The sequence below is a fragment of the Bipolaris maydis genome, assembly GCF_028858645.1.
Source record: "Bipolaris maydis strain C4 unplaced genomic scaffold PSV08scaffold_3, whole genome shotgun sequence".
Classification (NCBI taxonomy): Eukaryota; Fungi; Ascomycota; class Dothideomycetes; order Pleosporales; family Pleosporaceae; genus Bipolaris; species Bipolaris maydis.
The window spans coordinates 2,165,986-2,181,395 of NW_027093859.1; the positions used below are offsets into that span (position 1 = coordinate 2,165,986).

At 54.6% G+C, this 15,410-nt stretch overlaps 3 protein-coding genes across 3 annotated transcripts; 2 read left to right on the forward strand and 1 right to left on the reverse strand.

The window, feature by feature from the left end:
- Positions 1–548: 548 nt before the first annotated feature.
- Positions 549–2,713, forward strand: PSV08DRAFT_218301 (uncharacterized protein; the record flags this gene model as incomplete). Its single annotated transcript, XM_014222138.1, has 3 exons — positions 549–1,276; positions 1,324–1,470; positions 1,507–2,713. 3 exons carry the CDS (start codon positions 549–551, stop codon positions 2,711–2,713), a joined length of 2,082 nt encoding a protein of 693 aa, XP_014077613.1.
- A 2,879-nt stretch (positions 2,714–5,592) lies between these two features.
- PSV08DRAFT_386550 (CP2 transcription factor-domain-containing protein) lies at positions 5,593–8,403 on the forward strand (the record flags this gene model as incomplete). Its single annotated transcript, XM_066093463.1, has 3 exons — positions 5,593–5,606; positions 5,718–6,554; positions 6,606–8,403. The coding sequence occupies 3 exons, from the start codon at positions 5,593–5,595 to the stop codon at positions 8,308–8,310; spliced, it is 2,556 nt and encodes an 851-aa protein (XP_065949624.1). The 3' UTR covers positions 8,311–8,403.
- A 5,578-nt stretch (positions 8,404–13,981) lies between these two features.
- Positions 13,982–15,144, reverse strand: PSV08DRAFT_197569 (uncharacterized protein; the record flags this gene model as incomplete). Its single annotated transcript, XM_066092010.1, has 2 exons — positions 13,982–14,917; positions 14,971–15,144. 2 exons carry the CDS (start codon positions 15,142–15,144, stop codon positions 14,009–14,011), a joined length of 1,083 nt encoding a protein of 360 aa, XP_065949625.1. The 3' UTR covers positions 13,982–14,008.
- Between the last annotated feature and the right edge of the window lie 266 nt (positions 15,145–15,410).

The window sequence follows — 15,410 nt, forward strand, 5'->3', positions numbered from 1 at the left end:
TTGCGACAAACACACAAATTTGTAGAGTAGCCATCAGTATGTATGCTCCCAAGGAACGTTGAATGGACTTGCAGGACATCGCACCGCTCACTTGGCCACTTCGTGCGCCTTTCGACATTAGCAATATTTTTCCCTTCTTTCCAAACCCTGACATGGCGCGAGCTCTAGTGCGGCATTCATGGCTGCTTGCCTTCTGGATGTCCATACTTTTCATCGAGGGGGCTTGGATGCACGGCGCGATACAAACGCGAGGCGCTGTGTCGAGTCCAGAAGACGGCATGAGCAACAATGACACCGCTGTGCTTGCATAGGGCAGTAAAGATGCTGAAAAGTTGACTTCACTCCAGAATCAACAGTCAGAAAGCCTTGAAGGTGTTGGCTACATTGGCACCATATGTGGTGAAGGTGAGCCCCAGATGATGTAAGTCAGGGCAGTGAGGGTGAGAGCTGGCCCCGCGGCAGCACCTGCCCGGCAGTCACCACAATCACCTTTATCACGACCACTTTCCGCAGTCTCACTCAACTGGCAATTGTGACCTGTCGAGGATATGGACTTATACGTCGCGCAACTCCCCGGGCTCTCTGTAGCCACTCACCTATCAAGAGAGCTTGCACGTGAAAACAACATGCCAGATGGTAGGGGTTGGCGTCTAGGTCACAGTAAACACCCCAAGAAGCAACCTAAGATCTCTTCGCTCAGATCTGACGGCGAACGCTCCATAGCTACCGAAGACCAAGGTGACAGATCTCGTCAACCCAGCTGGCTAAAGACACTGCACAGCAGTAGACCACAAACCCCGGTGAGTACCCTGACTGCAGTTCCTGCAGTCGAAGACATTGAAGATGGGCGGGGTGAGCGTTTGGAGATGCCGGTGTTGTATCGAGACTCTAAGCCAAAGCTCTCGCGATATACCTCACTTTTCTCCTCGTTCAAGGACACTACGAAAACGCCCGAGTTTTCGGAACCATGGGGTGAAGAGTCACCACGGCCGTTTGAGGCCTATGTTGATCCACTACTTGTGACCCAGTCCGTTCGATTGCATATTACCAGGGCATCGTCTCCAATACCCACGGAGCACCACAGTGGCCTGCTCCGCGTATTCGAGGATTATCGTAAGGCGCGGGACCAGAAGGGGCGCCTAGAGATACTGCTAGAGGAGACGCTTCGGGACTGGTCACAAGCACAGGCAAGTTGGTCGTATTTGGAAGACGGATACCATGCGGAGATACGCCGGCTCGAGCTACTTATCGCCCGCGGTACAAGTGGCATGACGGGGTCAGTATATGCGCTGCGCTCTGACTAGCTTGGTCTAATTACTGTAGACTTGTGCAAGCGCGCCAGGGAAGTGTCGTGGATCGTCAGCGGAGGAACAGAAAGACCAGCTCGCACGACAGCTTCGCACGAGACCACAGGCTACTTCCCGAAGAAAAGCTCGATGCAGAAATCGACCGTTTGAGTGAGAAAGGCAAGTCGTAGATGATGGCTCACCAAAATTTCAGAGCCAGTCTAATTCATCCAGTACTTCGTGGCCGACCGGTGTCCCCTTCCGGCAAGATGGCGGTACTATCTAAGCGGTTCTCTGACAGTTCAGAATTGGTGGTTGGCACTCCTCCTGACTCGGAGAAAACTACGCTTTCACGCCAGGTTCAGAGCGAGCTAGACTTGACTACGATGCACAAGACTCGGCTGTCATCATCCGTCACAGATTCTGCTGGCTCTGTCTTCTCGGAAGGATCCGGTGATGCACTATCAGACGAGACGTCAATTCATCATCAGACGGACATGCAGCCAGCCACCGAGTGTAATGCTTTCGTCGCTCTCCGTGAGCTTGGCACGCTTGTGGCAAGGCGACGAGGCTTGCAGCCGGACAGCTTCAACCACAAACTAATGATGCTACTCTCACAGTCAATGTCGGAAGAAGCCTCTGTCATGCTCGATGATGAAGCAGATGCAGACCCAGTAACTGTGCAAGATATCAACATCAAAAAGCAGCCTTTGGGACAAGATGTGACACAGACGCGCATTGCAGGCAGGCTCCACTCGCAACCACAAGTCAGTACGCAGCAAGGACATCACCGGCAGTTCTCTTTCGAGCCAGGAGCAGACGAGTTACAAGCCCTATTTGAGGAAGCTACGCTAGATGATATCTATGCCGACTATGAAGGGCCTGAGGACTCTGTCGCGCACGTCTCCTCGCATGCCATACGTTACACACCGGTAACACGGCCAGAAAGGTCAAGACGGTCGACACAGAGCTCGAGCGCAGACTTTGGCAACATGTCAAATTACCCAAGCCCGGCCCCGAGCCCGAGTCGTAGTCGTCAAGGAAGCCCGGCATCAAGTCCAGAGTTGATGGACACCAAGTATCAAGAGAGCCGTCGTGGGTCGTGGTCCAGTGTGCTGACAGCGTTCCGTGAGGAGGTGGGGAGTGGAAGGGTTCAGCCACGGGACTCGAGTAGGAATAGCTCCCTTCCCAGTTGGCGCACAGGGTCATGTTTGTCCGTCTCCAGGGATGACTCGAGCGGCACAGGACTCGACAGCGGTTCCCAGGCCGGAGCAACAGCGATCATACGGAAGGCCGGACATTATACATCACGTGGCGAAACCAGTGGCACCAAATCGACGATGATGCCGCCACCGCCAACGCACAACAGGCAAGGCTCGGGGGAAGGTGAGGATAAAGGGTCGGAGGACATGGCAGCATGTGGATGAGGGGTTTTGCGTAATGGACAGCGGATGACGAGTGGTTTTCATCCAGGCAGTTCAGTTTGATATTGATTGGACGGTAGCACAAGGCGGACCGCTGAGGTTCTGAGAGGATGATCAAGTATGTCACACAGGAGGGGGAGAGAGAGAGGGAGAATGGTTCAACATGGCCATCACCTGCACTTGCTCTATGCTCTACGTATCAACAAGCAATGGCTAAGATGGTATGAAACGGAGGGGCGGGCGATGTTCTGGGCGTTTGACTTGCCGGGCGGCTGCTGGTTACAGACCAAGAGGGTCTGGACAAGACGAAATGCCATGGGGGATGGGTAGTGAAATTGCAAGTTGCTAGGTAAATAACCAATCTTAGTGGCCGGACAAGCTAGCGAGATGAGTAAACTGGTGGCCAAAGGGGTAAGGAAGTTGAGATCAGAAGGGGGGGGAGGGGCGCGCGGGATTTACGTTTGACTACGTACCCGCAGTAATGTTCCTGTGTATCACGTTTGGTCCCCCTTCCGGTACCATGACGGCGAGGCGTTTTTTATTTGGACATTGATGGAAGTCTATGGCATCATAGTGGCACGGGAAAGGGAGAAGATAGAGAGAGAGAGATGAAGCTTCTGGACTTTGTCCCCTTGTTGTTGTGTAAGTGGCTAATGCATGCTTCAGGAGAGAAGACAGGGTGATTGAAGATTGGACGAAAAGACGGCGGCGCGGAAGAGCAGATAGTTTGGGGCGTCGTGAGCCGGACTAATAGTGACGGTGGATGAGCTCATGTGGTGAACGTCCAGCCCTACGAAGACGCCGTCGTGTTGGATGTCACGGTGCTGCAAGCATACGCGTTGCGACGGCATCTGCTTGTCTGGGCGGATATGGATCGGCAAGTGTGGCGCTGAGTGTGGCGAGTGTGGCGAGCAGTGGGTCTGTGCCACAGCGAGTGTTTGGTGGGTCGGGCCAATCAGAAGCATGCACATGCACGGCAGGGCGGGCTTGGGGGGAACATTGCGAAGGGATTGCGGCGCAGAGCAGCAAGCAGAGCAGGGTAAGTGGTGGACTGGTGCCGTTGTCGATCAGCAGCTGCAGGCAGAGTTGCCACACTTATTTTTGTGTGCATTGAAGCGTCTGCTTGGAGATGGGGATTACCACGCCTACTGCAGGTGCCGGATGACTACTGCTGGAGGCGAGCGATTGGCCCGGTAGTGTCAGCATTGGATGCAATGGCCAACCGGGACGGGCGGTGGGTGTAACCGCAGGAGAGAGTGACGTCTGATTGCTGGGATGGTCAGAAATTTTGACCCTCTGGGGCCTGGCCAGGGTGCAGGAAGCCAAAGGGCCGAGCAGCGGCGTGATGACGACATGGGCAGCACGGCGGAGGGGTTTCTGGATGGACGGTGCAGTGCTGTCGTCGGGCAAACGCCCACTAAAAAGCACAGTCGTTAATCTCGGGTTGACAGGTGATGGGATAACGTTGAGCATTAAGGCCATTCCGAGTAGGCGGGTAGCGGGCAGGCAGCGAGGCTGGGCTGGCTAAGGGCAAGCGAGAGGGCGCCAACGGCCGGCTGTGGGATTGGCGGGTGGGCACAGGCAAGATGGGCGGCCAGGCATGGCGACGAGGCGAATTGGCGGGGTGGAACCTCGTCTCCGATCCGGCGCGCAAACGCAGGGGAGTGCTGGCGGCAGCAGGCAGTGGCAGCAATACTTAGCAGCAGCCAAGGGAGGGATTGCTCCATGGACAGGCCAGCAAGGACAAGCGGGCAGCGGGCAGAGACGTCGTCTGTCGCGTGGAAGGGGAGCGAGTGCAGCGCAGCGCAGCGCAGCGGACCAGGGCCGTCAGCGCGCAGCCAGCACCAGCGTCGGTCGACGAGTGGAAACGGGGCCCTGGCCGGCATATGTCATTTCGCATTGAGGAGCCAGCGCACACGGTAGGCGCCATGCGATTGCCTGGCGACCAAGACGGCATAGCGCGCGAGCGGAGGGCTTCTGGACGAGTAAATTACGGCAATGCACACGGAAGGGCTTGGTGAAGCCACCATGGGGGCCCCGTGCGCGGCGGGCTGGATGTTGGCTGGCCTGGGGGGGGGGCATATGTAGCAAGTCGCAAGTAGCATGGAGGAGTAGTATCCGACCCCGACCACGACTACTACTACAGACAGGAGGTGTACCATGGCGTCGGTCAGAGGCAAGCAGCACGCCCGGCGGCCCTTGTGCGGGATGGCGACAGCTGCAGCGCAAATCGGGGCCGGATGCGGTACAGCACGACTGGAGGGCGGCTCGCGTCTGCCGTAGGGCCGTGGCTGTGCAGGCGGCCGGCGCTGCGCTTGTGTGCCTGTGCGTGTGCGTGTGCTGGGGACGAGCATGGGAGCAGCGTCTGTCGGCTGGGCCCATGTCGCGCCGCACACAGCAGTGGAGCAGCAGCAGCAGCCGCCGCGGCCAGCTAGGGCAGAGTTGGAACAGGCCCGCAGGGACCATGTGAATGTGTGGATGTGTGCATGTGCAGCTGTGTACTTCCTGTACGTGTGCGTGCCTAGACCCGATGCTCCACCCTTGCCCACGCGCGGCCCTCGAGCAATTCCGTCAAGGCCATGGTGGATGCGCAGGTCGCTAGCTAAAAAGACGTCTGGCCACCGGCCCTGGACGACGGCCTGTGGCTTGACTCTCCCAGGCTCGCCTTTCTCGTGGCAGCTGCTCTCTGTTTCATCAACCCAAGATCCGCTTCCCACGCTGCTGCTGCTTCCCTCCCTCGCTCCCTCGCCTCCCTCGCCTTCTCCCTCCCTCGCCCTCCCCGCCTCATCCATCCCCATCTCGCGCCAACACAAACACTGCCCGTCAACCAGATGCTCCCCGAATCTCCATCTTGCTAATCGCCCGAGTGAAAGCCCGATGCCATGTTTCGAAATCGGTACGTCACGCCCGCCGCCATGCCCAAGCTCGCATGTGATTTGCGCGCGTCGCGTTCGAGCGCTGCCTCTGCACCTCGAAAACAACCCGCCTGCTGACTGCCCGCCCCCAGACTGAACAGCCAGAAGCCCGATGGGAAACTGCTAGAGGACTTCAAGGCAAACTTCCCCCACATCCAGCAGCGCTCGCATTCTCTCGCCGCGCCGCCAGGCCACTCGCTCGCCGATGTCTTGGACATTGCAAACCCCTCCCGGTACGTCTTCCCCGACATGGCATTTCCGATCGGTCGGGACGCATCTGCGCGCAACCACCGACCTGTCAATGTCAACCAAGTCATGCACACCCGCCTGCTAACTTTCCATCCCCTCAACAGCCAGCCCGACAGCCATGAGGACATCAAGGACCAGGACCCCACTCCGCGCGGCAACAATGAGCCCTGGCGATTTACGCCCTCGCTGCTCGACCCAAACAGCTTTGCCTTTACCTCGTTTGCCAACCAGCCGCCTGGCTACTACACCCCGACTCCGGGTGGCACCAACACGCTCTACCACAGCCAGGCCGGCGACCTGCACACGCCTGGCTTCAGCTTTGGCTTAGGCACCCCACTGTCGCTGCCCACCTCGGAAGGCGGAGTTCACGCCGGCCAGATCGCACCTACTGCGCATCTGCATGGCTTCAACCACCATGCGCTCGGCTCTCACCACTTTCAAAATGCCAATCCCTTTGGCATGCAGCATCCGCAGTCGTTTGCGCCCCATCAATTCACCCACCAGCCCTCGGCCTTTGACCAGCGCCCCATGGTGCAGCAAACCCATGAGAACTCGCCCATGGACAACATGGTGCCAGAAGTCGAGATGCAAGAGCAATCGCCTCTCATAGGCTTCGCACCCCATTCATACGACAGCATAGCATCTGCAGTCGCACCTGCACCCCCACCACCCAATCAAAAGTGAGTTTGCAAAACACGTGTCATTTGCGGAATACCTACTAATGGGCATAGCTTCCGATACCACGTCACTCTGAATGCGCCAACAGCTATGGTCAAGCAGCCAGACGAGGTCCCGGTGACGTATCTAAACAAGGGACAAGCTTACTCCATCTCCTTGGTCGACACGGCTCCACTCCAGGCCCCTTCGCCATCTCTCAAGTACAGGACTTTTATTCGCATTTCATTCGAGGACGAGCAGCAGCGCCAGCGACCCGCCTCTTGCTGGCAACTATGGAAAGAAGGCCGAGGCACAAACGAAGCCCATCAGCGCGGTGGACGCCTGCAAGCCGTTGAATTCGTCGACCCGAGCCAAGTTGGCGGCGGCGAAGTCCAAGGCCGGCCCAGGGTAGAACTGGAATCATCCTCGTTTGACGGCTTCGTGGTCACATGGACGCCCGTTCCCAATGCTTCGCCCGAGTGTTCCTTGGCTGTGCGCTTCAACTTCCTTTCTACCGACTTTAGCCATTCCAAAGGTGTCAAGGGCATCCCGGTTCGACTTTGCGCAAAGACAGAGCTGGTCACCGAGACTGCTGCATCATCGCCCCAGAGATCAGAAGCCGAGCTCTGCTACTGCAAGGTCAAGCTCTTCCGAGACCACGGCGCCGAGCGGAAACTGTCCAACGATGTTGCGCACGTCAAGAAGACGATCGACAAGCTCAAGCAGCAAATTGCCCAAGTTGAGTCTGGCATGAAAGACTTTGGCAAGCGGAAGCGCAGTGGCTCAATTTCCAAAGGCACCATGAGCCAAAGACCCGGCAAGGTGCCCAAGCACAAGCGGACTTGGTCCATGTCTTCGACAAGCGACAACCAAGGAGCTCGCGCGCCAGCTGAAGAAGATCTTCACATCAAACTGGCGTCTTTGCAGGACATGTTCAGCTCGACCAGACCTGTCAGTGTTCTCTACCTCAAAGGAGAAGCACAGGACGACCCAGATCTGCATCCAGTTGTCTTGGGCGCATCGTCGCACGATCTCTCCAAGCTGGACACCAACGTGGATGCACAAATGTGGGATGGACACGATCCACAGACATCGACTTCGTCCGTGGTATCCCCAACGCCCAGCTCACAATCTCTCCAGTCGGAGAAACGTCGCGCCTCTTCTTTCCAACGCCCGCAGCCCTTCCAACCGCCCTCGCGCATGTCTTCAAACGAGTGGCGAAATCTTCCGCAAACCGCTACTGGTGATCTCAAGGGCATGGTCAATATGCACGGAGGCGCAGATGTCCCAACCAAAGTCCAACGACCGTATTCTGATGATCACGCGCTTTCTGGATGGATCGAGGCTCTTGGCGTTGACCAGACGTACCAGCCACCACCGGAGCCCTTGCTCAAGCCCGTTGCGTGCTTTTTCGTGCAGCCCCGGCTTGCCGGTCGCCAGCCAGAAGACAACTATTTCCGAGCGGTATACCTTATGGATCGCACTGTCAAGGAGCTTGTCACTGGCATCGCAATGAAGCTCAAGATTGAGCCTAGCAAGGTGACACGGACCATCCGCGTTAACCAGAAAGGACTACAAATCTTAATGGACGATGATGCAGTCAGCAAGATACCGGAGCAACAGGACATGGCGGCTGAATTTCACGAAATCGGCACGCCTCCGGCGCATTCTATGAAGCGCGAGTGGGACGCCGGCCCTACAGACATTCAGGTTGATGGAGATATCAGCGTCACCGAAAACGTCCATTCGACTGGCTACGAACTACGCCTTCTCTTCTAAGGCTTTCTTTGCCTATCACTGAGTAAGGCGCTGTTCCTTTTTCACCTTGATACCCTGTTTTTTTCCGGCAACCGACCGACCGTAATGACCCGTACCGTTCGTCTCCTGGAATCTCGCATCGCATGACGCGAGTCGCCATGACTTTTTGCTTTTTTCTATTGCTTCACACAACTCGACCATTTTGGCATGTCGCGCCCTTGGCCAAATGACGCGCTTGAGTTGAGCGTTTGCTTTTGTTTCCTATGTCCTATACCTTTCTATTCTTCTTTTCGGTGCGACGACGATACCCATTATACCATTACCATTCCAATTTTCCCAGAGGTTAAGATTGCAAATCGACGATCTATTACGAACACATGGCGAGATACACATACGCAGGACGAGGAGGGCGCGTTGGGGGTTGTAATTTTTTTTCTTTTCTCTCTCGCTTTCTCTCACACAGACAACAAGCATGGGCTACTTCGTTTTCCACAGTGCACATACCCAGATTACCCTGGAAGCCTAATCAAAGTCTTTTCGCTCCTTGAACTGTCGCAACATGTCCGATTTTGTTTCCTTTTCAGTCAAATTTTCAAATCACCCATGTCTTAAAATGCGCGATGTGCGACCGAAGCTGGACCGGATGTTACGCACGCACGTACTCCACTAACATTATGACATAGTGACATTCTTTTACTCCACGAAGCATTTTCTACCCGAGCAAGTCTCCGTATCACGATTTATCCATAAATGTCACTTCGCATGCTCTCGACGCCTTGGCACTCTCTAAACCTTGACGCGCTACCACCAACCCCGGAAATTAAGCTATCCACGGGCGCTTGCTAGGCTGAGAGATAGAAGAAACGCATCTTTGCACCGTCAGCTCTGGCATTATCAGCTTCAAGGGGAACAAAGGCGTTCATAACAGGCATCATATTTGCAAATGCATGAGGAAAAGGCCATCGGAAACAGGCATATCGCATCCTTCTACGCTCAAGTGGGGGCCCCTGAAAGTAAGAAATTGAGGCGGGGGCTGGCGGGTAGTGTGAGTAGAGTAGCCGATGCCGCCAAAAACACGTTCCGGCCCTAAGGATGGCGCGCCCGAAACTTGATGTCATACTGCAGCAAGCCGCTCACGAATCACGACGACGACACACGTGAGCCCGAGGAGACAAACCGAAGGAGCAGGGAGCGGAGGATGCGCTGGCAATTACAGAACAGGTGTCGAGTAAGAACGGGCCGATTGAACCTGGTAGGCGGTGTTGTTGCCGAGTCGTCTCCTCACTTATCGTACACTTGAAACATGTGCGCATCCTACCGATTGTCGTTTGCGTCAAATCCACAGCCTTACCTTCGCAGTTTATGGTTGTTTATGCGAGCACTCATGCACGGGTGGTCTGATGGTATACACACGGATCGCGGCACACGGCACCCATGCTTAACGATTCTATGGGGATGCATAGGCTATGAAGGTCTAGGTACACACCTAGAACCAGACTATCCGAATAGCCGTTGCTCGGCATTCCTGGAACCCCATGCTTTAACATTAGTAGATGCACGAGGACTCGAGCCCATTTCCTTGAGCATTGTTCTTTTTTGCTACAGGCTCTGCAAACAGAACAGGACGCGAAATCCGAGGCGGTATATATGTCAGGTGTGCAAAGCCAGCTGGTGCTAGTCGAGCCGATGGCGAATACACGAGAATCCAATAGAATGGCGCAGTGTGCTGGTCGGCGACGCTCCCGTCTAAAAAAAAGCAGCTTGGTAACGTTGTAGTAAACTCTACATCACATATGTAAGTGTATAAGGTTATGCATGAGCCAATGGGCGGGCAGTGGTCTAGTCAGAGATCGACACGTTGTGTAATCTAGCGAGTCTGGCAAGTGGCGAGGTAGTGTGGCTGGACCCTTTCGCCTTTGCCACAACGGCTCGCGAGCGCTGGACTGTGCCACACTGCTCTATCTCTATGCGGTACGCTTGTAATATGCAGGTCGTCACAAGCTCTGAGTCAGAGATCAGAATTGCCTCTCGCACCCGAATGACGCATGGCGTTAGCACGACTTTTGCCACTCAAAAATATGGCATTTGGATAACGTAGGTGTACCGAGGCGAGGGTACGATAAGATGATGCCGCACCGCCACACGAATACGTACCCCTCGCAAACGATCTTCATCACATCGCATGTTAGAGTGGGTGCCTCACTTTGGACCAGAAGAATCCCAGTAGAATGACCGAGGGATCAACTCATTGCGAGTTCTAGATTGGTTGCACCCCGCTACTACGGTACCGTAGTAATGAAAGCATGCCAGCCGTAGTTTGCAGATCGTAGTGTGCACTGGTACATTGTGCTAACTGAACAGACTGCGGCCGTTGATCAAACAGAACGATTGCCCATGCTATGGCTCGGTCCAAAAACAACTACGTACTAGTGAGATTTGTAGACTTTATTCGTGCCCAAACGTCGATTGGACTGCATTTCCCTCTCTCTCGCTCTTCCAAGATTGGAACGCGGCCTTTATCAGCCATTAGTTTAGTGCATTTTTTTGGAGGTGACACATGTAAGTTGTGGCGGCTGAGATGACGGCTTGTTCCACAGAAGCTAAAAAGTCATGCGAATGGGGGTGGTTGGATTTGTCTTGTTTACGTGGAGATTAGGCTACTCGCGCTTGGTGGATCGGGCTCCGGCGCGATTGAGTCAGGTAACACCTTTAGCAGTGTTACTATGAGCTGGGTAAAATATAGGAAAACGGAGACCGCTTCGAAGGGGGAGGGGGGGCTATTGTTGCATCTATTTCCTACTAGTCAAGGCGCCGGCACGACTACCGATCCCAGAAGCCAATACCCGCGCTTCGCTCGCTCACAAAAGGCAAAAACGCCAGTGTAGGTTGGAGGGAATATTGATTTTTACCACCGGCGTACCGTGTCTTCGGGGGGCGGGGGGAGGGAGGAGGACGTTTCCCTTTAGTTTACTTTTGTATACGCGACAGGTAGGGAAAAAATTGGACATTTTACTTCTTTTGGTCAAACAGAGAGAATATCCGTTCTTGTGGGAGAGAAAAAAACACACGGACGCAAATCCGAGTGAGCGGGAGAGAGAGAAAATCGAGCCCAAGGAAAAAAAACAGGCGACGAGCTGAGGAGCAGCCCCGAATCCCCACTCCCCTTCGCGCGCTTCTGCTTCCCCTCTCCCCCTCCCTTGTTTGTTTTTTCCCGCGAAGGACCCCCTCCCTTGTCTCCGAGAGGGGGGGGTGGTCCCGCACGTGGACGCGGTGGATATGTGTCCAATTACGGCAAATTCAGAAGGTGTGCATATGATCACGTCGACGGGCAGAATCTTTTTCAGCTTTGGGGAGGGGGGTTAAAAAATCCTTACGATGATGACTTCATACCTGCGGTCAAACCTTACTCTGATCACCCGCAGGAAGTGTTTCAGATTGGAGAGAGAGAGAGAGGCAGAGAGAGGCCCGGAAACAGCGCAAGCATGCATCCTTCCCCCCCCCCCCCCCCTTCCCCGATGAGCGGGCGATCTTGCTTTTCTTTGCTTGCACCCCCCAGTTTGCCAGCACAGCTCTTTTTCCCAATTCCCCACAAAAGCGACAAGGCTCGCTTCCCGATGCCCGGTACCTGTTCGCTGTGTGTTAAGCAAGTAATCAGCCTGGCGATCGGCACGCATCTCCGTTCCCACGATACAGATGTGTATACACGATTCACACCACACACGCACATGCTTTCTATTTCCCTTTTTGAACATGCTCTCTCTCTCTCTCTTTCTATTTTTCTCTTTTCTATACCGTGTGTACACAACTTACATAAGTGCCCCCCCATCCCCCCGCGCGCACGCGCTTTGTATCTCTATCTCAAGCACACGCCCCCATGTCTGCCCATCAAGCTTACATCGGGGGAAGGGCGGTCTTTACCGCATCACAATATTTTTCAGAAAAGGGTAAAAGCAGCGCAGGCCTGCTAACACACACACACACGCACATGAAAGAACACGAAGGAGATTATTCCCCTTGGAATGGATTCCATGCCGCGGGCAGCAGCAGCAGCAGCGGGCGGCGGCGGCGCGCAATCGTGGCTTCATTTCGCTTCATCGCCCATAGCGAATCAGCTCCCGGAGATGCGATCAGCCGCCAATGCAATGTGGCTGGAATACTGCCGGTTGGGCGATTGGAAGAGCGGGGGGGTGTGCGCTGATAGTAGTAAGTAGTTCAAGGAATATACGGCCGCCCTCCCCCCTCTTCTTTTATGTACCTAAGCAATGTTCAAGTACAGGAGCCACGTTGGTCTTTGAGATGCATTAGTTTGAAGCAAGTTACATGGATTGTAACTAAGGTAAGCAATGTGTAAGTCAAGATGAGGTTAAATCTGTTAAGAGAAAGTCGCCATGGGCAAACATGTCCGCTTTGCATTTGCTTGTGCTTTGCTTGGCCGCCCCCCTCCCCCCTCCTCCACCCTGTTTTTTTTTTATAAATTTCCCCGATAGGTGTGGTTGGTGCCTTTTGCACCTTTTTGGCCATTTATCCCAAAATGCGGGATCTGAAGAACCCATGCTCTTTGTTTTGTGCAAGGGAGTATGTTGGAGTTTCTGTGTGTCGGGCGCTTAAAGTCTAGCTTACATGTAGTACATGTACAAACTATACCTTTTTCTCTCTCTCTCTCTTCAAAGTATCAGTAATCAGAATAACTAATCCATTTTTTTATACGAGGGCTGGGGAAAGTTGCGTCTCGCAATGAGGACCGGAATAGGGCTTTTTTTAGGCAAACAGGCGTATTCATGCTTAGTCTATGGCGACAAAAAATGATAGCACTGGCCCGTCCCAGTCCTATGACACTTTTCTATTTGTTCATTCAGATTTTGCTCCTCTTTCCCCTTCTTCGACGGAAAGCCCCCCCCCCCTCCCCAGGACGGGAAGATCCACACACACATGCTTATATCACTCTCTCCTCTGAGCGCGCCGCGCGCGTTGGTCAAGCTTAGTTGATTAGGCGACCTGGTTTAAAATACTTAATTCCTTCGGCATATAGTTATGGCTAAAAAGAACACAAAAGAGCATAGTGCCCGTACCACCCCTCCCATGATGCAAAGATGCGTATGCATATTCTAGGTGTACAAGGTACATTAGTTAGTTACTACTTCTGTACCCTGTTGGCCGACGCCGGGCGTGGGCGCGCGCGGGCGCGCCAAATGAGGGAACTTTATTCCCTTGTTCCTTGCTTAGGTCCCGGGGCCACCGACGTGTCGGGGGTCCGAACAATTGGATTCGGACGGGAGAGAGACATAATCGGGAGCGTCATGGACTGGGGTTGGGGTTTGTGTTTTTCCAGACTATAGGCTTGGGAGTATGTTTTTGTTTTGGTACGGAAGAGGCATGTGGGCCGTAGAAAGAGGAAGGAGGGACCCCCCCAAGCCGTCCCAATGTATTGAGTGCGGGAGCGAGAAGCGAAAAAGAAAAGAAAAGAGGAACATGGGGGGAGGGAGAACGCCGCCGGCGCGGGTTGGCAATGCAGATGGACTTTGGAGGAAAAAGGAGGTTGCTTTGCACCGCCACAGCTAGGTTTAGAAAGGGAAAATGGGGGAGGTGGTGAGTTGGTTTGATTTCATTGCCCAGTATATTGGAAGGGTAGTAAACATTGGAGTGGTTATTGTTAATATTGCTTTCTAACCTTCTTCCCCCCCCCTTTTTTTTTCTGGTTCTCTGTCTTCCCAAAACACCTTCAATCGTCTAGTTCCCGTCCAAAGTCTATCAAACGTAACTTGTTTGCGTCTTTGGGGTGGAATTGGGCAATCTTTGCTCGGACTAAGAACCGGGAGGCCGCGGAATCTCTCTGGAGCTGAACATAGGCTTTGCCTCCCCCCGGACCCATGAGCGTAGCAAAGAGATCGCCTATTAGTTTCCGCATTTCCGCGTCAGCTGCTTCCGCCTCGGTGGGTGGTGGCTCTTCCTCGTGGTCATCATCATCTTGATCGGCAGCCGGCTTGGTGGGCCCCCAGATTTGGTCGATTCGGCGCTGTCGAGTCTTGTCTGATGGAGGCTTTTTGGAAGATTTTGCCCGCCCTTTTCTGGTGAAGCCCGCGGCTAGTGTGTCGTCGTCTACGTCGAGCATGTCGCCTACGACAGGCCCGCCGAGCTCTTCTGCTGCGAGCATGGTAGAGAGGTAGTCATTGATGAAGTCATTCATAGCTTCGCCTAGACGCTGCATTTCCGCGTCAGAATGCTCTTTCTGCGCGCGTTTGGCAGCAATCAGTTCACGTGCAAGCTGGGCAGGCGTCTTTTGCGAGCGGTCTTGGTGCTGGGAGCGTAATCGCTGGATACGATCCTGCATTGCCTGCGTGAGGCGGTCTGCATCGTGCAGATTAGCTTCTTCGCGACGAAGAGCCGTCTCTTTTGCAATAAGTTGAGACTGGGTGCTGGCAATGGCTTCCTTGGTTCCCTGTACGTTCTGCTGGATGCTGCGGGCGGCTAACAACGCTGGCAGAAGTGATCCTTGAGGAGGCAGATATGTCGCAGTCGGCTTCAAGCGTTTATATGCATCCTTGACTGCCACCAGTTGTTGCAGCTTCTCACGCGGATCCGCTGATGCATAGGCTATGCTGTCCAGGTCAAGATTGGATTGAGACCGCAACTGTGGTCCGTTTAGCAATGCTCGACGAGACCGTGGCTGCAGTCTCTTCTTACCTGGTCCAGCGCTGCCTGTTGTTCCTGTACGCGTGCCTGTAGCTCCTTCACCGTCTGCGCCAGGCGAGCTTCCGTGTCAGACGCGTCGAAATCGACAGCGTCGTCGTGCAGCTTACGTGCCTCCTGAGCATACTCTCGTATCCGCTGGATAGCCTGGTCTGGTGCCTGTGCCATATTCTCTTTTACAGCGCGGTTGGTGTCATGTGTGGTGGTCGCGCAGCTTCGCTAACAGACGCGTCGTACCTGGCGCGCGGCAACCTCACCCCCACTCGCTCGTAGACGTCCGGGCAGTGCACGCTGAAGCTTGAAAGGAGAGCTCGTTCGCAGGTTGCCTGTGTCTCCTGGTGTTTGCGTATGCTGGCACAGTGCAGTCGTCAGCACGTGACCTGCCAAGACTTAGCGCCAACCTCCCCGCGACAGCTTCCTTTTCGCTCCGCCGG